This window comes from Malania oleifera, chromosome 9 (assembly GCF_029873635.1).
Source record: "Malania oleifera isolate guangnan ecotype guangnan chromosome 9, ASM2987363v1, whole genome shotgun sequence".
Taxonomy (NCBI): Eukaryota; Viridiplantae; Streptophyta; class Magnoliopsida; order Santalales; family Ximeniaceae; genus Malania; species Malania oleifera.
The window spans coordinates 95433804-95455676 of NC_080425.1; the positions used below are offsets into that span (position 1 = coordinate 95433804).

The following is a 21873-nucleotide window of genomic DNA, read 5'->3' on the forward strand; positions in this document are numbered from 1 at the left end:
GGGAAGTGCAGATTGTTCTCTCTCTCTCTCTCAGAGTGAGCGTCGGTGGAGTGAGTTCGTGCCTGATAGCTCACAGCTGCGGAGTCGCTTTCGTCCCTTTCAAGCCAATTTTTCTATTCGCTGTGTACAGCTATCCATATAGCGGGCAGGGAGAGACACAGAGAGAAAGCCACTGAGAAGATCAGATCACAGTCGACGCTCTCTCTCCTAAGCTATAAATTTCTCTCTCTCTCTCTCTCTCTCTCTCTCTCTCTCTCTTATTTGGAAAGTATTTGCGTGAAATCTGGGAGATATTTTGTCCGTTCATTCTCGATTTCCGGCGGTTTCGATTAAGCTCTTTCGGGAATTCTGGAGATCGATCGCGTTGTCCGACGTCAAAGATCGGATTTTTTTTTTGCTTTTGGTTTGAGGTACTCGTCGCTTTTCATTTTCGCTGAATTTTGTTGGAGTCCGAGCAAGTCTATTATTTCATATTCGTCTCTGTTTGGCTGCTGGGAAAGTGTGGGAAACGAAAGACGAAGTGAAGTGCCAATTTTTTTTTATTTTAAAGTCTTCGAGACGATGACAGAGAGTCAGTTTCACCGAGCTTAGTCGTTCGATTTTAGGTTCAAGCGATCAAAGTTTCCTGCATTTTCCCTGCGATCAAACAGTCCTTTAAGCGCTTAGACTGTGGAGAATACTTGTTGAAAGAGACGGTCTGAATCCATCCTCTCTCTCTCTCTCTCTCTCTCCGCAGGTTTTCACGCGCAGATCCACCCTGTCGATTGAGTATTTTGAAGGGAAGACACTTCTTCTTAAGTCAAAAGACCGTGAAAGGCAGATTCTGAAGTTTTCACTGTTGGAGCATGCTGATAAGGCTTAGATCTGGGTAACACTGAAGCATCAGTTTGATCCGTGGTTCACATCTGAGCGAAGAGAAGTGTGTGCCAATGGATTCAGAAGGAGAAAATGGGGTAAGAGAAAATAAAATCTTGAATCTTTGATTTGCTGGGGTGAAGGCATTCGTTTTCTTAGAATCAACGATGACTCAAATATTTAATCTTTCTTCTAACAAAAAAGAGCGTCCGATTCATTCGACTGTTGAAATTTGACTGATATCTTCTATAACAATTCTTTGTTATTTTTTAGGGTGTTTTTAGTGTGCTTGGAATTATTGAGCTACTGGACGTGAATCGTTACTTAAAACTTTTCCCCGTTATGCCTTAAGCTATTGAAATTTAACATGCTTTGGAATTATGGAGCTACTGGATGATAACAATTAGTTACATTTTCTTCTTTCCCTGAAATGCATAGTTCAATTCTTAAATATTATGAACTCTGAAACTTTGTTAATCAGGCAAAATCCTTGAAGAACCTTGGTGGTCAGGTCTGCCAGATCTGTGGTGATAATGTTGGGAAGGCTGTTGATGGTGAGCCGTTTGTTGCCTGCGATGTCTGTGCATTTCCTGTGTGCAGGCCATGCTATGAGTATGAGCGAAAAGATGGGAATCAATCTTGCCCTCAGTGCAAGACCAGATACAAGAGGCACAAAGGTTTGTTATATATGTAAACTTTGTTCCTGCACCTGCTCACTTAAATGTCATTGGTAAATTTAACATTTTGACAAAGAAACATGGCATTTTTTCGTAGTATGTTTAGAAGCTGATTCTGTTGTATACTTGTATGTCATTCACTAGTTTAATAGTTTGTGACTTGTCAGAGAAGATAACAAGTAGTGCATGCACATATTACATACATGGAGTTGTTTTTTAATTTTGCTCCCACAGTTGCACAGCACACACTGTTTTACTATTGTAAATCATTCCTTTTATTTTTTATTTTTTGGATTTTAAATGCTATCCAGTATTTAGATTCAGCAGAGGTCTAAATTGCAACTCTTATTTCGAGCATGACTAGAACCTGTACGCCCCTTTCACTTCATTATTGTATTTTGGAAGCCAAAATCCCCTCCAAAATAAATATTTTAATTAGTTTGATTGTTCTAAAGGGAGTTTAGACCTACAACTTGTTGTAGAGTAGGAGGTATTTGATGGCATTATCTCTGGATGTGTCTATCTTATGTTTTCATAGCTCCAGAATTTGTTTGGAAATGGAATGTGCATACTTTTATTGGGAAGAAGGTCACAGTTCTTTTACAGGGTTTGGGAGGGTGGGGTCATGGAGATGGTTTGATTTTGTGGAATGGTAAGCTTTTGCAGTTTCTTTTACGACGAAAGCCTTGGGTTCTTTGTATTGGGAAGAGATTCATTATTTGGTGTAGCTTTGGTGTTTTGTAGCTCGATGTTTTAAAAGGGCGTCTTTTTTGGATTTAGGGATATTGGTAGGCAGCATAATTTTGATTGTACTTTTTTCTTTTTTGTTCTCATTTTCTCATAGGAGGATGTCTTATCTCCTTGTTGTACATTCTTTCTTTATTTTTCATTAAAAAAATAATGTCCAGTATTATAGCCATGTTTTGGTTATATTGCTGGTATACAATCTTCTTTTACGCAAGTTTTCTTTGTCATGCTGACCATTGAGTTAGTGCTGGCAATGTCTAACATTTCATATCTGAATTTGTCAGTGCACACATAAAATTGTGTTTTTGGTGGATTACAGGAAGTCCAGCTATTCTTGGTGATAGAGAAGAGGATGGTGATGCTGATGATGGTGCTAGCGATTTAAATTACTCTTCAGAAGCTCAAAACCAGAAGCAGAAGATTGAAGAGCGAATGTTGAGCTGGCATATGACATATGGACGAGGGGAGGATTTAGGTGCTCCAAACTATGATAAAGAGGTTTCTCACAACCACATCCCGCTGCTCACCAGTGGACAAGAGGTAGGCCAACACACTTCTAACATGCTGCTCTCCACTTCAGTAAGATATCGTGTTTCTTTAATCTTTTGCTTGTTGCTTTGCCTTTAGGTCTCGGGAGAGTTGTCTGCAGCATCACCTGAGCGTCTCTCTATGGCATCTCCTGGAGTCGGCGGCGGAGGAAAGCGTGTACATCCACTTCCATATGCAGCAGATGTTAATCAATCACGTATTCCCCTTCTCCCCTCTTCTCCCTTTTATAGTTCGTGCCCTTGCGTTTTGCTTTTTGATATTGATGAGAATTTCCTGCTGATTTGTATTTTGCACAGCTAATATTAGGGTTGTGGATCCTGCGAGGGAGTTCAGTTCTCCAGGGCTGGGGAATGTGGCTTGGAAGGAGAGAGTTGATGGTTGGAAGATGAAGCAGGAGAAGAATGTGGTTCCATTAAGCACTCATGCTGCATCTGAAGGCAGGGGAGGTGGAGATATTGATGCTAGCACCGATATTCTTGTGGATGACTCTTTGCTGTGGGTTCCAACTTGATTTCATGCCATTATCTTTTAGCTGTTCTTGAGCATGTGTTTATTTATTTATTTTTCTGTTGAACAATTGAAAATTCATAGAAATCCTAGTTAAGTTCTCTGCTGAAGGATCACTATTTAATGCTCATTTCCCTTTGGCAATGCAGAAATGATGAAGCTCGCCAGCCTCTCTCTAGGAAGGTTTCTGTTCCATCTTCTAGGATAAACCCTTACAGGATGGTCATTGTTCTGCGGCTTGTTATTCTTTGCATTTTCCTACACTACCGAATAACAAATCCTGTTACCAATGCTTATCCTTTGTGGTTGATATCTGTGATTTGTGAGATTTGGTTTGCCATATCTTGGATTCTGGATCAGTTCCCTAAATGGCTCCCAGTAAACCGTGAAACATATCTGGACAGGCTTTCTCTGAGGTAATGCAATTTGAAATTTTTTTCCCATTCTGGTATTTCTTGGTGATAGAATGATTATGGTTTCAGTATACATTTTTCTAAGCAGTTACTGAATTTTAAATTTTACTTATTTATGGAAGTTGGATTTATAAGTTTATATTGCTGACAGGTATGATCGGGAAGGAGAGCCTTCGCAGTTAGCAGCTGTTGACATTTTTGTCAGTACTGTTGACCCGCTAAAGGAGCCTCCACTTGTAACAGCAAATACTGTGTTATCCATCCTTGCAGTTGACTACCCAGTTGACAAGGTCTCTTGCTATGTATCTGACGATGGATCTGCCATGTTGACATTTGAGGCTGTGTCAGAAACATCAGAATTTGCAAGAAAGTGGGTTCCCTTCTGCAAGAAGTATAGCATTGAGCCGCGTGCTCCTGAGTGGTACTTCGCCCAGAAGATTGACTACTTGAAGGATAAAGTTCATCCATCATTTGTCAAAGATCGTCGAGCTATGAAGGTATTGGGTTTCACATGCCAGTGTAATTTTGTTTCTCTTTTCTTTAGGTGGAATTTTAAAAATTTTAATACCCTAATTGGTGTTCCAGAGAGAATACGAGGAATTTAAAATTCGTGTCAATGGGCTTGTTGCAAAGGCACAGAAAGTTCCTGAGGAAGGATGGATCATGCAAGATGGTACACCATGGCCTGGTAATAACACCAGAGATCACCCAGGAATGATCCAGGTAACTCCATTTTTGTAGTGGTATATGTGATTGTTTTTTATATTTTTATATTTGTGTTTATAAATGTAAGTATGTGTCTATGTGTGATATTTTTCACATATAATGCAATGCTGTTTTATTTATTTATTTATTTTTAAGTAGCTCAATTTCACTGCACAATGGCATGTGATAAGACTCTTTAGAACAATGTCATTATTTCCTTTCTTTGGTTTTTTTTTTGGCATGTGACTGTCATAAGTGTTTGTGCTGTGATCAATTTTGATCTGTGGACCTTCAGTAATTTGGATACCGCAAGATGGACATTACATTAATATGGTTTCTTTCATTGTTGACAGGTTTTCCTTGGTCAGAGTGGTGGTCTTGACACTGAGGGAAATGAGCTACCTCGGTTGGTCTATGTTTCTCGTGAAAAGCGTCCAGGTTTCCAACATCACAAAAAAGCTGGAGCTATGAATGCACTTGTGAGTATTTAAGATTCATAAATTGCAGCTTCTTCAGCTCTACTCAAGGATTCTTTGGCATCTTATTCTTAATGGTCAATGTTACACTTCCAGGTTCGAGTATCTGCAGTCCTTACTAATGGGCCTTTCTTGTTGAATCTTGATTGTGATCACTACATAAACAACAGCAAAGCATTAAGGGAGGCCATGTGTTTTTTGATGGATCCAAACTTGGGGAAATCAGTTTGTTATGTTCAGTTTCCACAGAGATTTGATGGAATTGATAGAAATGATCGATATGCCAACCGTAACACTGTTTTCTTTGACGTAAGTTTTTTCTTTATTTTGCTATGACCTATACTTTTCTATATTATTATCATAAATTCTTTTAACTCTGTCTGCATAAATGCTAATCTTGATCATTAATGATTTATGAATTTATAAAACTAGTTGTCATTTTTTACTTGCTCTTTTTATTTTTTCGTTGACATTTTGACCTTGTTAATTTCAGATAAATTTGAGAGGTTTGGATGGCATTCAAGGCCCAGTTTATGTGGGTACTGGTTGTGTCTTCAATAGAACAGCTTTGTATGGTTACGAACCCCCTCTCAAACCTAAGCATAGAAAACCTGGATTGTTGTCTTCATGCTGTGGCGGGTCACGGAAAAAGAATTCAAAATCAAGTAAAGGCTCAGACAAGAAAAAATCTGGCAAGCATGTTGATCCCACTGTGCCAATTTTCAGCTTAGAGGATATAGAAGAGGGGGTTGAAGGTATAGTTGTTGGTTATCTGTCATATTTTCTTGCTAAGTTGAATATTTCTATGACTTTATTTGTTATTTTCATGTTAAAAAGAGGCAATTATTGTGATTATCTTTGGAATTAGAGAGCTTAGTTGAGTGCGGCATGGTGTGGTTTACCTAATCAAGTGAAAGTTTGACTCACATGCTAGTTGAATTTTACGTCATTATGTTTCCTAGAATTTTGACTATTGCATTTTGATATGCACCATGGTTGTGCGCAGTTCCTTCATGGGTAGCAAATATTTATCGGTGTTAATTATGGACAATATGGGTCTTTTAATAAATAAAATTGTAGTTTTGCTGTAATGGCGAGTGTGAATTTGGTAACTAACTTTACTCTTGTAATGTTGAGTAACTGAGGGAAATTTTCCCTGGGTTGGAATTGTTTTTACAATAAAAAATGACGAGTTTCTTTATATTAATTCTAAATCAGGTGCTGGATTTGATGATGAGAAGTCTCTGCTTATGTCACAAATGAGCCTGGAAAAAAGATTTGGTCAATCTTCTGTTTTTGTTGCTTCTACCCTCATGGAGAATGGTGGTGTTCCTCAGTCTGCAACACCAGAGACTCTCCTCAAAGAGGCTATTCATGTTATCAGCTGTGGATATGAGGACAAAACGGATTGGGGTAGTGAGGTATGCTGGCATTGTTTTAATTCTTTATTGTTTGAAAGATAAGACTTCACTATTGTTCCTCTGCTTTTTTTTCTGCGATAACTTTTTGTTTTTGTTGAACCTTATTGTCTTATCTCGCCATTTCTATGTTTTTTATTTGTTCCTGCAATAACATTTGCCATTCTCTACAGATTGGATGGATTTATGGTTCTGTTACAGAAGATATTCTTACAGGATTCAAGATGCATGCCCGTGGTTGGCGATCAATTTACTGCATACCCCACCGCCCAGCTTTTAAAGGGTCTGCTCCAATTAATCTTTCAGATCGTCTAAACCAAGTGCTTCGGTGGGCTCTGGGTTCTGTTGAAATTCTTCTCAGTCGGCACTGTCCTATTTGGTATGGTTATGGTGGAAGGCTTAAATGGCTGGAGAGGTTTGCATATGTAAATACCACCATTTACCCAATCACCGCGCTTCCTCTTCTCTTTTATTGCACGCTGCCAGCAATTTGTCTGCTCACCGATAAGTTCATTATTCCACAGGTTTGTACATCACAAACTGCAGTTGCTATGTAACATGTTTTGCACCTTTAGTTTAACCACGCACACGATAATAATTTACCTGGCTCATTCTTATTGCAGATTAGTAACATTGCCAGTATCTGGTTTATATCCCTCTTTCTTTCCATCTTTGCAACTGGCATACTAGAGATGAGGTGGAGCGGTGTTGGAATCGATGAATGGTGGAGAAATGAGCAGTTTTGGGTTATTGGAGGCGTATCAGCCCATCTTTTCGCTGTTGTCCAAGGTCTGCTCAAAGTACTTGCTGGAATTGACACCAACTTCACTGTCACCTCGAAGGCATCTGACGAGGATGGGGATTTTGCGGAACTCTACATGTTCAAATGGACAACCCTACTCATCCCACCTACAACTCTGCTCATAGTAAATTTGGTGGGTGTTGTTGCAGGGGTATCTCATGCCATTAACAGTGGTTACCAGTCCTGGGGGCCGCTCTTTGGTAAGTTATTCTTTGCCTTTTGGGTGATTGTTCATCTCTATCCCTTCCTGAAGGGGTTGATGGGGCGCCAGAACCGAACGCCCACCATTGTTGTCGTTTGGTCTGTCCTCCTTGCTTCCATCTTCTCGTTATTATGGGTTCGGGTTGATCCCTTCACTACAACGGTTACCGGACCAGATGTCCAGGTGTGTGGAATTAATTGCTAGATCAGGGAAGACCAATACAAAAGCAAAATGCAAGTTCAATATGATTATTCTTTACTGCTTGGTGTTCAACCTCAAATTTTATCCAGCTGATATATGGCCCGGGGGATGGGAGCTGGCATAGTTGTCCGGTGTTTGTTGTATCTATTCAGGCATAAACTTGTTTTGGTGAAGATTACATTATGTGCAGGTGATACAAAATCAATTCATTTTGTTCAGTGTTTTGTTACATTAATGTTATATTTGAACATGCTCAAGCTTTTGTTTTTAGCCCCTTGTGCTCTTCCAAAAAAGTTAAAGGCGAATGTCGCCCAGTAATGTAACATTCTCATTTGAAAATAGTAGAAACTTTTCTTGCGGGAGTCGTGTGAGATGTGAGATTTTCCATTATCTAGGAAGTTGGTTTGAATGTGTTTCTTTGTGAGATTTGGCTCTCTTGTGGTTCAATTTGAGGTCTTTATATGATAGTGACTTACAAGCAAAACCGAAATTCCATCCCCCTCCACCCCCCCTGTTTTTTATTGATTTGAAAATGGATTAGATATTAAAATAGATGGTGAATATTAAACATTTCTAATTCTACTAATTTTATGCTCATTGTCACTTGACCTTGTAAGTACTTGTGTGGCTTCTGTTTGAGGAAATTTTATCTTCATGGTGGAAAAAAGTTAACAAAGAGAAATATAACTGCAATCAAATTTGATAAAAAGTATAGTGTCATTCTCACAGTTCTCTCTAAATCACTTATTTAGATTTCATAAAATGAATGATACAATGAAAGGAAAAATATAACTGCAACAACAAAAACTAAGTCTTAAGTTTTACTACTAATACTTTTTGTTCATATATCAATGTAGTATCCTAGTGGAATCCACGTATATGCTTTTTGTATGTATAGTTTAAGATAAATATAGTTTTTATAATTAACTTCAAATATTTGTACATTCATATTTATGAATTAAATCATGATAATATATATTTAATTTATAATTATAGAAAATATTATTCACGTAAGGTCACATGTAATGCACGTGATATATTCATTAGTGACTTGATCTGTGTTTCGATCTCGTCATCTTTCTCGTATTCGTAATGGTTGCTGTAGAGATCTAGAAAATGATATTAATAAAATAATTATGGAAAGAGTAATTTGGTTTGGTAAAGACTAAATCGTTGACGATTTTGTGGGAGCTTAGAAAACTATTGACGGTTTTGAGTTATTGCGACCAAGTAAAAAGCAAAACAATTAATAACGGTTTGGTTAAAGACCAAACCTTCGATGGTTTCATAGACCCCCAAGAAAATCGTCGACGGTTTTGCTATGAGACAGAACACTATATATAGGCTGCAAGTCATTTTTTTAAGGAAATTTTGAAACTCTCTCTAGCCTACGAAGACCCTCTCTCTCTTTCTCTCTCTCTCTCTCTCTCTCTCCTCATTTTCTCACTCCAAAAACCCCAAATTGACGATCAGACTTCGTATTCAAGGCCTAGTGGCAATCCTCGTCAATTTAATTAGGGCAGATATGAGTTTTGAGAATCTCAGACACCACTCCAAAATTAGGGTAAGAAAATTGTTTTTAAGGTAAATTTGTTATCTGATTTGTGTGGACTCGAGAATGTCAGGATGTTAGGCATTTTAGGGTTGAACTGATAAAGTTAGGATTTTTGGAATACAAGGTTTCATGCGACCATCGCAGGCGCTGATTTGGGATCCCTGCGAACGTTCTCTTAAGATATTAGGTAAGAGGAATAAATTATATCAGGACTTTTGGGAAATTTAATTGATTAAATCAAAATATAATATGAAAATATTATATGTGGTTTTTCTCACTTATCAGGTAGATATGAAATAATAGTTTTGGAACTATCCAATGTGTTATTGGATAATAATATTGTTAAATATCACGGAAAATTTGTGTGGCATGAGAAAGGATTTTGTTTACTGAAAAATAAATCTGTGAATTATATTATATGATGTAATGTGATTTTTGTTGAGATATAAAAGGTTATGTTGATATGGGATGTGAATAGATATGTTTTACATGGATATGATGATATGAGTTATATACAGACATGTTTTTATTAGATATGATATGATGATTTGTGAAATACACCGACGCGATAGTTTTATACTTACAAATATGATGAACAACCATGAGTTACGGACGAGATATGATACATACACATGGATACTCATGAGCTGGAGCGTGTTTATGAGAAATGAGCCATGAGTTACAGACGAGATGTGATACATACACATGAATACTCATGAGCTTGAGCATATTTATGAGAAGTGAGAATTTTTGAAAATAAACTTATATGAATAATGAGTGATGGAAATGAGAACCCGATTGGTTAATGATATGAGAGCACGGTACCGTTGCTAGTGATTGAGTTAGTGCAACTACACAACTCGAGGAGCGTGTTGGCAATGGAAGTCGATTGGACCTTCAGAGAGATGTTGACTGCCCCTGGGTCCGGACGAGGCTGCGGTGGGCCAATCGTCCTATAGACGAGATATTTTGACTTAGCTTGGTAGGCCAACCAGGGTTAAGTCCAGCCTTTGGGTTGCACAATCCGGTCACGTGGGGTTATTACATGACGATTATATGAATGAGTTTCCTCATTACAGACGCGATATACTCATGTGATTAAGTTTTGACAGATATGTTATTTTATACACAGAGATATTTATTGAGCATGATTATCTTTTCGAGAAAAGTATATGGTTACATATATATATATATATATATATATATGTTTGTGGATATGAGTACAAATTTTTACGATACTTCTGTTAAATTAATATTTATAAACATGATATGATATACTGAAACTCATCGCCACACACTAATAATAATTTATTTTTTGCTTATTGAGAGGACCGGCTTATCTCCAAATCAACTTAACCCTCAAGTTTTAATTCTGAGTTCCAGTTTCTCTGCTAAAAAACATCACTGTCAATGGATTTTTGATCGACCGAATATTTGCTGAGAAATTAAGGAGAGAGAGTGAAGTGAACAAAGGAGTGAGAAAGAGAAAGTGGACGCAGGCTGGGGCTCTTTGTTGTCTTCGCAGGAAAGAAGAAGTCTTCCTGAAGCTTGTTCAAGCTTAGGAAACATCAATTATGATATACTTATATGTATATATATATATTCCTCATATATGTATTTAAGCATGTATATATGTATATATATATATACACACACACACACACACATACATAATCCTCAAATTTTTTAATTTAATTAATTTTTTAATAATTAATTAATTATTAATAATAATTTTTTTAAATTAATTTTTTTTGGTCGTTACACAGTATGTATATTTTTGGGAAACAGTAGTACTATGGCATTGTACGTAAAGTTTAATTGTGTTATATTTTCCGCTATATAGATAAAACATGAATATGGACAGATGTATCCTCGTTATCCCACTTTGGGTCCAGGTTGACTTGGTTGACTTTATTATTATTATGGTATCAGAGATATTTGATTGTATATATATAAAACTAGGGTGTCACAGTTGAAGGTTATCCGAGAAGGAGAGCGGGTGTTGAGGATTTGCCTCTCTCGCATAGGAAGAGTAGAAGGTGAACTTGCTCCTCTTGCCAATTCTCCAGTTGCTTTCAATAAACATTGAAATAGACTATATCCATTGCACATTTGTAGCTAAAATGACTCCACACATCAAACGCGTTACCTATGATAAAATATTAAGTACGTCGAATGCATACATAAGGATCCATATAATTTCAGCACGTGTTAGTATTTTAATTAAATTAGATAATCATACATGCATGCACACATAATTAATCAAAAAATAGACCAAACGCTATGTCACGCCCCGAACCCGGAAATGGGACTCGGGGATGAATTGGAGTAACGTAACCTGTCTCTATATCAATTTAAACATACATGATACAATACAAATAAGAGGGTCCGACCTCGTGGGGTACACGGTTGCCCTATATACATACTTATACCAATCCATACTCATCAGATACGCAGCGAAATACGGTCTTTTATATATAACAAAATCATACCAGAGTCTATATAAACTATGACATACATTCCTATAATTACAACACGTACCCCAGGTGTCTACAAACTATCCTGACAACCTGGATACCAAAACTCGTACCTAAAAGGTACTAGCAGTAACTACGACACCCCTTGCTTCCGGACGCTAGGATGCTACTTACCGCTACCTGAAGGACCTGAAAAACATTGTACGTACATTCGGGGTGAGACCACACCTCTTAGTAAGGTAGAAAACAGTTTATATCAGTGTGTGACATACCAGTGCTATTTTACATACCTCATAACACTACAAAATACGATACAGTTTGAAACAATTCGAACAGTTTCATACATATACATATAGTTCCATACAGTTCCAGTATTTTCACAAAAAAAATTCCAGTACATACGATACCCAAAACATACATACATACATACATACATACGGTCAGTGTCGTCACACTAGTACGCAACTACACAAGGTCACCTTGTTTCACAGTGATTACATTGCCACATACGCAACTATGCTACGACTATCAAGGCCCAATAGTGATTACATTGCTCCATACGCAACTACAATGTGACAACTCAGGCCCAATAGTGATTACATTGCTACATACGCAACTACACAAGGTCACCTAGTCTCACAGCGATTACATTACTACACACGCAACTACGAAGCGATGACTCAGGCCCATAGTGATTACATTGCTACATACGCAACTACACAAGGTCACCTAGTTTCACAACGATTACATTGCCACATGCACAACTACGCTGCGACGACCTAGGCACACAGTGATTACATTGCTACATACGGTGTAGAACACACCCTTCGGTGACCAGCCAAAACATACTGGTGATATTTCACACCCCGGATATAGAGTCGGCCACTCTCGCCCATGGTAGTTAACCGATACATGGCTGTTTTACAAATCCCCGGAATCATTTTGGAACTCGTGTTCCTATACATTTCAGCGTACGGTAATAAATCGTCACATAGCTGTTTTACAAATATCTGGAACAAATACATACAACCATACATACCACACTTATTTGGTTTACGGCAAATCATATCGTTTACAAATTCAAGTATACAATTTATGCAAATATGGATTATGGTCACCTCAATGATACAGTTTCAACGTAACAAACAGTTTTCCAATCAAAGTAGAGATGATAACCGAAATCTCCAATTTTTCTGAAAACTGTAAGCCAAAATCTTGCATTTTTACCTGATAGATTTCCCCAAATAAGTAGTCAAAACATACATACGATCGTAGCCTACAAGCTTACCGATCCCAATTTCAAAAATGAACTGATATAAACAGAATCCCCTTACCTTAACCCGAATTCCAACTACGAACTCTACGGTCCTCAAAACTACAAACTGAGACTCCAAAACCTACAAATCACAGTACAGTACATGCTTACAATCCGTACTACTACACATATACCGAATCAGAAATGAAAATCGAGCCTTACCTCGATTTTAGCCTGAAACCCGAAATCCTCCGAAACGAAATTTCGATCCACTAGAAATATAGAGAATCCTTCACTGATCCTTGTAGTAACCTTGGATTTACAAACCGGGCAACGATCGACAAACAAAACTAGAGAGAGAGTGTGTAAGGAGAGTTCTAGAGAGAGAGAGAGAGCATTTGGGGAAACTTAGCTCTAAAGCAATCAAAATATCCCTTTTTATAGACCTTTGACCTGAGGGATTTCGTCGACGAGGTCTTCAGAAATTTCATCGTTGAGACAGCGATTTCGTCGACGAATCCTGATATTTCCAACTTTCCAGACCTCTCAGCTTTTTCTCGTCGACGAACCTCTGAATTTCGTCGATGAGAAGTCTTTTACCTTCGTCGACGAATTATGGCTTCGTCGACGAAGTCTGTAGAATTCCATTTTTACCCCTCTTTTACATAATAAACCCACGTCTCACGGTTCGGGTTCTTACAACCTCCCCTCCTTACAAAAATTTCGTCTTCGAAATTTGCCATCTCTCATTCACATACTCATACATAACATCACACATACGTACCACTATAGAGCGAAACTGGCGGCCATTACAGCATAGCCCCATCACAATCCATACATACATACTCTGAGGTGAAATGGTGGCCATTTATACGCAGCCCCGTTACGATACATACATACACTCCTTCACTTATGGCAGAGGAATACCGTGGTTACATACATACACAGTCTCGGGAGCCTACGATACCACAGGACCCTCCCAGAGACTAACCACTAAATACTAATATGATAACAGAGGTTTACATACATACATACTCATACCGCCCTGCTATCCAAGTACTACTCAGAACAACTGCGGATACTTCTAGTGTATTTCAATTTTCAGTTCCCAAGAAGCTTCCTCAACCTTGTGGTTTTACCATAATACCTTCACCAATGGTATTTCTTTGGTATGAAGCTTCTGAACTTTACGGTCCAGAACCTGAACAGGTATCTCCTCATACGCTAAAGTATCCCTGACTTCCAACTCATCATAACTGATAACATGAGATGGATCCAATACGTACCTTCTCAGCATGGATACGTGAAACACATCGTGGACCCTCGAGAGTGCTGGGGGTAGTGCAACTTTGTAGGCTAACGGACCCACTCGCTCAATGACCTCGAATGGTCCAATATACCTCGGGCTCAACTTACCATTCCTTCCGAATCTTATCACTCCCTTCATCGGAGCGATTCTAAGGAATACTTTACCCACTACCTCGAGCTCCAACTCACGGCGGCGAACATCCGCGTTACTCTTCTGCAGATTCTGAGCTGATCTAATCCTCTCCCGGATCAAACCTACCTTCTCAGACGCCTGCTGCACGAGTTCAGGTCCTAAGACCTGACGTTCATCGACTTCATCCCAATACAAAGGAGATTGACACCTCCGACCATACAAAGCCTCGAACGGTGCCATTCCTATACTGGCCTAGAAGCTATTATTATAGGCAAACTCCACTAGTGGTAGAAACTGAATCCAACTACCACCGAAGTCCAACACACAAGCCCGTAACATATCTTCCAAGATCTGTATTGTCCTCTCTGACTGTCCATCAGTCTAGGGATGGAACGCTGTACTGAATGTAAGCTTCATCCCTAATGCTTCCTGCAAGCTCTTCCAAAATCGAGAAGTAAACCTTGGATCCCGATCTGAAACAATGGACATTGGTACCTCATGCATTCTCACAATCTCATGCACGTACATATCAGCTAGCCTACTCAAAGGGTAGCTAACCTTCGTCCCGACAAAGTGAGCAGATTTTGTCAACCTGTCCACAATTACCCAAATAGCATTCTGCCCATGAAGCGCTGGCGGTAATCCGGAAACAAAGTCCATGGAAATATGTTCCTATTTCCATACTGGAATAGGCAAAGATTGCAACGGCCCTACTGGTTTCTGATGTTCAGCTTTCACCTGCTGACACGTTAGACACTGTTCCACAAACCAAGCAATATCCCTCTTCATACCACTCCACCAGAAGGACTCGCGCAAATCCTGATACATCTTCGTACTACCCGGATGTACGGTATATAGAGAACGATGCGTTTCCCCCAGAATCGTCCTTCTGATCTCATCATCATTTGGAACACACAGTTTGGTCCCAAACCTCAACACACCTCTGTCAGAGATGTTAAAATCTGCAGCTAAACACTGCTGCACTTTCTTTACAATCTCAGCTAATTCCGCATCACTAGCCTGCACGACTTTAATACGCTTAAACATGGTCGGTTGGACCACCAAGCTAGCAATGAAAGCTTGATGATCACTAGACACCAATTCTACGTCAAGGCTTTCCAGATCTCGCCTAACATGATGCTGAGCTACAACTGCAGTTACTCCTGCATATTCTGACTTCCGACTCAACGCATCCATTACCACATTAGCCTTCCCCGGGTGATCACTGATCGTGCAATCGTAGTCCTTAATCAACTCCCGCAACCGCCTTTGCCTCATATTCAGCTTATTTTGCGTAAAAAAGTACCTGAGGCTCTTGTGGTCTGTGAAAATCTCACACTGAACACCATATAGGTAGTGTCGCCAGATCTTAAGGGCATAAACAACATCAGCCAATTCTAAATCATGCATAGGATAATTCATCTCATACTCTTTAAGTTGTCGCGAAACATAAGCTACCACTTTACCCTATTGCATAAGCACACACCCCAAACCCTTTAGGGACACATCGCTATAAATCACAAAATCGCCATCCCCCGAAGGAATGGTCAATACTAGAGCAGTAACCAGTCGGTGCTTCAACTCGAGAAAACATTGCTCGCAATCACTAGTACAGTTAAACTCCACTCCTTTCTTAGTCAACCGTGTCAGAGGTCTAGACAATTTAGAGAATCCCTCCACGAAGCAACGATAGTAACCCGCCAGTCTTAGAAAACTCCGAACCTCCTGCACATTCTTCGATCTAGCCCAGTCGACTACAGTTTCGATCTTGCTAGGATCAACCGAGATACTGCCCTCAGACACCACATGGCCTAAGAACGTGACCTGATTCAACCAGAACTCACACTTCTTCAGCTTAGCATACAATATCTTCTCCCGCAGAATCTGTAATACTAACCCCAAATGTTCCACATGCTCTTTCATACTCCTCGAGTATACCAGAATGTCATCAATGAATACCACTACAAATTGATTTAGATACTCATGGAAAACCCTGTTTATCAGATCCATGAATACTATCGGAGCATTTGTCAACCCAAAAGGCATGACCAAAAACTCATAGTGACCGTATCTGGTTCGGAAAGTGGTCTTTGCTACATCCTCAGATCTAACCCTCACCTGATGATACCCCAACTGTAGGTCGATCTTCGAAAAGACCTGAGTTCCCTGCAGCTGGTAAAAAAGATCATCTATATGAGGCAAAGGGTAACGGTTCTTCACCGTCACTTTGTTGATCTCACGATAGTCGATGCACATATGCATCGATCCATCCTTCTTCTTCACAAATAATACTGGAGCTCCCCAAGGTGAAACACTCGGTCGAATAAAACCCTGGTCCAGTTGTGACGCCCCGATTTTCATACAAATTTTTTTCAATAATAAATAATCACGTCATAAATCCATTAATCGGCTATGTCAACAATCCTACTATCATTCATACGACCCGATCCGCATTGGGTACCGGGTAAAAAGTATTTTATTAAACAACCTAACAGCGGAAGACAGTATATACACATCAATTAGAATACAATACCCAGAGTATCAACATACATAAATACACAATACTATCTCATACCCAAAAATAATACAACCCTAGGGAACCACACCTCCCTAGTCAAAACTCACCCTGTATCTCAAGGTCTCAACTCTCTATGATCACGGAGCTCTACTACCTGGCCTATCTCTGTCCTCTGAAAAATTTAGATAATTTGGGTGAGACACATCTCAGTAAGAAGGAATAGATTATTTACAGTGTGTGGCCAAATGAGTACAATTATAATATACTTTACTTTTCAAATCACCATTTCATGTGAGAAAATACACTGATATACACATTCTCATAATCATATAAATATACAACACAAGCTTTTATAAGCTTTAAAATCATTTATCAAATTCAATGATTTCCAACACATATTTACCTACGAAGTTCCTGAGAATAGGGAAGATTACCCGCCCATATAGATAGCTTCCTTTTGCCCTAACACGTTATGCAGCCGGGTATGGCCACATCTGATACCTATCAGGGCACTCACCTTACTCAGTAAGCCCTCAGGCGGAGAGTTTCACTTCGCCTTAATTATTTACATTATTAACTCACATTGTTCCATTTCTCAATTTTATCATTCTTTATTTCTCAATTTCCATTCTTTCTTTCATTTCTCATTTTAACCAATTTTATCATTCTTTCACTTTTCATTTCCACTTTACTTTTCGGCTCATGAGTATCCTCGGTATCAAATACCAACATCGCGTCTGTAACTCATGGCCATCCTGAGGATCTTTCTATACAAGCCTTGCTTCCCCCCATGGTCAAGGTTGTGCGGCCCGAAGGCTGGATCTAACCGCGGTTGGCCGACCCGGTTAGATCAAATATCATATCACATATCGCGTTTGTAGTACGACTGGTCGGCCTAATACCCTGATCCGGACTCAGGGGGCCCAACAACCCTACACAATGGCACAGTCGACTGTCACGCCACACGTTCCAAGAGTCCGTGTGGTTGCACTAACACCACTCGCAACGGTACCGTACTCAATATCATAACCATCCAACAGGGTTTACCATCACATACCCGCAATCATTATGCAGTATTGACATTTCATCAATTATATTCCAGTATATCACAATTCAGTTCAATATAAATATTCTCATCATTTTCTGTGCGCATTTCATCATCTCGTAATATCATATATCATATTTCACGTAATTTTCCAATATCTGTAATTCATAAAATCTCATTTTTCAGGCAAAACATTTCCACTCACATATAAATACTATATTTCATTATTTCTCACTAATCACATCAATAATTCTCATTTGACATGCACATAATTTCTACTCACAAATAAATACCACATTATTATATTTTACACTCCAAAATATCACCATTTACAATTACTCAAATGCCACACAATTTATTTGATATTTATATCATAATAATTTTCAGACAAAATATCATATGCTCATTTTCACATATTCATTCAAATAATAATTCTAAAAATACTGCTATAATTTATTCCCTTTACCTGACTTACTGAGAGTCTCGCTAGAATCCCAAATTCTATGCCCTTGGCGCCCGAAATTCAACTCCTACAATTTACATTTTCTCCAAATTAATTAATTAATCTATTTTTTCAAAATAATACCCATGTAACTTCCTTAGGCTCCATATAACTCAAATTAATATTTAAACTATTATTTAACATCCCCACTTAATTTTCTAAATTTTGCTTGCGGGTCCCAAAATTACACCCGCGGTGCTCATCCGAGCCCTAAATTCTAGAAATCCTACTTTAGCCCCAGATGCTCATTATTTTAGAATTTCTAAATTAATGCTAATTAATTAAAAATAAGCCCCTTAATAACCCCCACATCCCAAGTTTGGGGTTTTGGCCTGACACCCCCACAAAAATTCTGTTCCACTAGACTTGTAGAGAATCATCCCTAAATTCTCATGGTGGTGTTCGTTTGTCAATTGGTCTTATATTTTTCAAGAAATTAAAGAAAAAGGAGAAAATGACTTACCCTATGGAATACACCTACGCCACTCCTACCACCGATCCGCTCTGATAGAAATGACGGCAGCGGCGAATGGAGTCCAGTGGTATTTTCAAATTTTCGATCGGGTAAAAATCCGTCATGAAATTGAGGAGAGAGGGAGAGAGAACGTGAGGAGAGAGAGAGAGAGAGAGTCCTGCATTGCAGGAAAAGAAGAAAAGAAAAGAAAAAGTAAAGAAGAAGAAGAAATCAAATTGAAATCTCCTGAAGCTTCAGGAGGATAAATATAATAATAATAATAATAATAATAATATTTAATTAATAATAATATATTTTATTAATAAAAATAAAAAAAATTTTAATTAATTTTTTTCCTTTTTCTTTTAAATTCGATTAATTAATTAGTTAATTATTATTTAATTTTTTTTTTTTTTGGAATCATTCCACTAATCTTCTATAACCCTTTTTAGGGTTATTACACCAGTAGTTCCTGCAACTGCTCCTTCAACTCTCGAAGTTCCGCTGGAGCAATCTGGTACGTAGCTTTAGAGATCGTTGTCTTGCCAGGCAGCAACTCTATCGCAAACTCCACCTCACGATTTGGGAGGTTGTCGACCTTATTGGTCACGCCCGGTTTTGATTATGACAAATACTCATTGTATCTAATGAGTAGTTGAGTTTTTGTGCAGGAATCAAGAATGATAAGATCAAGATGTGCACAAAGTAAGAAAGGCTTGAAGACAATTTCATAAACTCTTAATTATAATATTTTCCAGTGAAATTGTCTGTAATAGTAATTAGGGTTTTTCGGTTTGTAATAAGCTCACACACATCACATGAATGATTTACTTTGTAAGCTCAAACCGAACCATAGAAAGACCTAAGGTGTTCGGTCGACCGACACCGGACTTTTTCGGTGTCTTCAAAATTGGACCCCAAGTGACCTTAGGACACTCACCTTTGCACTTGTATGTAATAGGCACTTGAATAAGGTTTTTATGTTGCAAGAAGGGATCGAAATGCACACTTGGTGCACCTTCGGTCGACCGGCCAACTCAGTTCAAATTGGCCCGGTCGACCGAAATCGGTCCGGGTCAACTATTTGACCCGGTTCCGGTCGACCGACCCCTTATAGGTCATTTGACCTCGGTCGACCGAACACCCTGAGAGTCAACATTTTGACCTCCCGGTCGACCGACCAAAATTGTATTCCAACGACTTGGTCGACTGAAGGGTCTTGGGAAAATTCCCAACAACCCGGTCGACCGAGCCGAGCAGTTCAAAAAGGCCTCGGTCGACCGAACCGCGGTTTTTTTGAAAATCGCCCTTTTCCGGTCGACCGACCACTCAGTTCAAAATGCTCCCGGTCGACCGAGCTACTTGAGTCTTGGTCGACCGAACCACTTTTGGTCGACCAGACCTCTCGGGTTGTTCCCATTTTTACCGTGGTTAATATTTTTCTAAACAGGGTTAAAATGCATTAAACTCCATTAAACTTTTCTAATAATACCCTATAGGTCCCCAACGGTCATATTTTCTCCCTTGCCTATATGTCTTCATTTGCAAAGAGTAAGGGTGATTAGCCACTTTGATTAGGGAAAATTCTTTGAAAAACCAAAACCCTATAATACTCATTTTCAAGCCCTATTCACTCATGCTTACCTTCTTCGATCTCATAAACCCTCTGTAAGTCGATTGAGTGTGTTTATTTAGTAAGGTTTGCTCTCTCATTCATATTTGATTGTTGTATTATCTTTGGGAGCTAAACCTTGAGTATTCTTAGGGGACTTTATTAATAAGTCTATCCTAAGAAGACTTTGATAGATCTTCTAAGATTTGCACCTCCATTGCAACATCTTAAGAAGATTGTATTTGTATTTTGGTTGCAAAACACTTTCAAATATCTACTGTGTTATTAATCTTGAATATATTTGATGAGATATTTGCTAGTGTGATAAATCTTTGTTGCAATACTCGTTAACTCATATATCTCTTGTTGAATACAAAGATTGAATATCCTTTTGCAAACCAAACTTATACGTTGCTAGAGCTTCATATACATATGTGTATTGAGAAAACTTGTTGATTGAAATATATGAAGTCTGGATGATATCTTTATTTGAGCACTTAGATTGAATATCCTGTGATACAAAGATCATTTAGGTTTGCACTCTCACGCACTCATTACAACGATAGTAAATCTATTTGAGAGTTGACATCTTAGACCACACTGAGCTTACAAATTATTTCATATTGTGGAGTATATTATTGTGCGAATTTGGGTACATATCTGCTTTACTTGAAAGCACAATCACTGTACCATTTCATTGTAATACACTTTGGTTGTATTTCCAGGCACGGGCCTGAAGAGGGAGACTAGCCCTGGAATAGTCCCGGATTGGCTTAGACCCGGTTAGGAAAGTTAGGTGCGTCGTCCTGTTAAGGCGTGTAGGTTGAGGTCAGTCCCGCTAATTGACCTGGTTAAGGTTGAGGTCAGCCCTGTGTTAATTTGACCTGGTTGTAAACGGTGCCGCTCCACCCTTAAGTAAGCTATTAGTGGAATCCTCTAACTTGCGAGCTTGAGGCGGGGACGTAGGCACGGTTGGCCGAACCCCGATAACATATCGTGTGTTCATTTATATTTCCGCACTTTATATTTATCGCACATGTATGTTATGGGTGAATGATGCGTATGACTTAAATTTCACATTATACTTATCTACGCATTTGGAAATTGAATAGGCATACCCTAGGTTGTGTATAAACTGCTATTTATCCAGTTCAACCTAGGTGATAAATTTTAAAATTCCAATTCACCCCCCCTCTTGGGAATACACCAATTCTAACAGAGGTAAACTGGGTAAGTCATCTGGAAACACATCCGAAAACTCATTGACCATCCGAATATCCTCGAGTCTCAACTCATCTCGTGGCGGTTCCTTCACGCAAGCTAGGTACCTCTGACAACCATCCAAGAGTAACCTCCTTGCCTGTAATGCCGACAGAATCTGTGGTGTCGAACGCACACACGATCCCACGAACTCATACTCTTGCTTCCCAGGAGGTCTGAACACTACTACCTTCTTTTGACA

General features: G+C 38.9%; 1 protein-coding gene across 1 annotated transcript; it reads left to right on the plus strand.

The window, feature by feature from the left end:
- Nucleotides 1–7914, plus strand: LOC131165033 (cellulose synthase A catalytic subunit 3 [UDP-forming]). The gene is made up of 15 exons (XM_058122663.1): nt 1–410; nt 737–953; nt 1337–1532; nt 2599–2819; nt 2907–3024; nt 3125–3323; nt 3485–3751; nt 3900–4245; nt 4334–4471; nt 4807–4932; nt 5026–5238; nt 5423–5684; nt 6148–6350; nt 6521–6871; nt 6971–7914. The coding sequence occupies exons 2-15, from the start codon at nt 930–932 to the stop codon at nt 7553–7555; spliced, it is 3249 nt and encodes a 1082-aa protein (XP_057978646.1). The 5' UTR covers nt 1–410; nt 737–929; the 3' UTR covers nt 7556–7914.
- The last annotated feature ends 13959 nt before the right edge of the window (nt 7915–21873 follow it).

Bases quoted from the DNA above. Each gene is read 5' to 3' on its own strand.
- LOC131165033 (XM_058122663.1), top strand. From the start codon at position 930: ATGGATTCAGAAGGAGAAAATGGG. The intron at 3,025-3,124 runs GTATTCCCCTTC...TATTTTGCACAG, and splicing joins AGCAGATGTTAATCAATCAC to CTAATATTAGGGTTGTGGAT. The intron at 3,752-3,899 runs GTAATGCAATTT...TATTGCTGACAG, and splicing joins CTGGACAGGCTTTCTCTGAG to GTATGATCGGGAAGGAGAGC.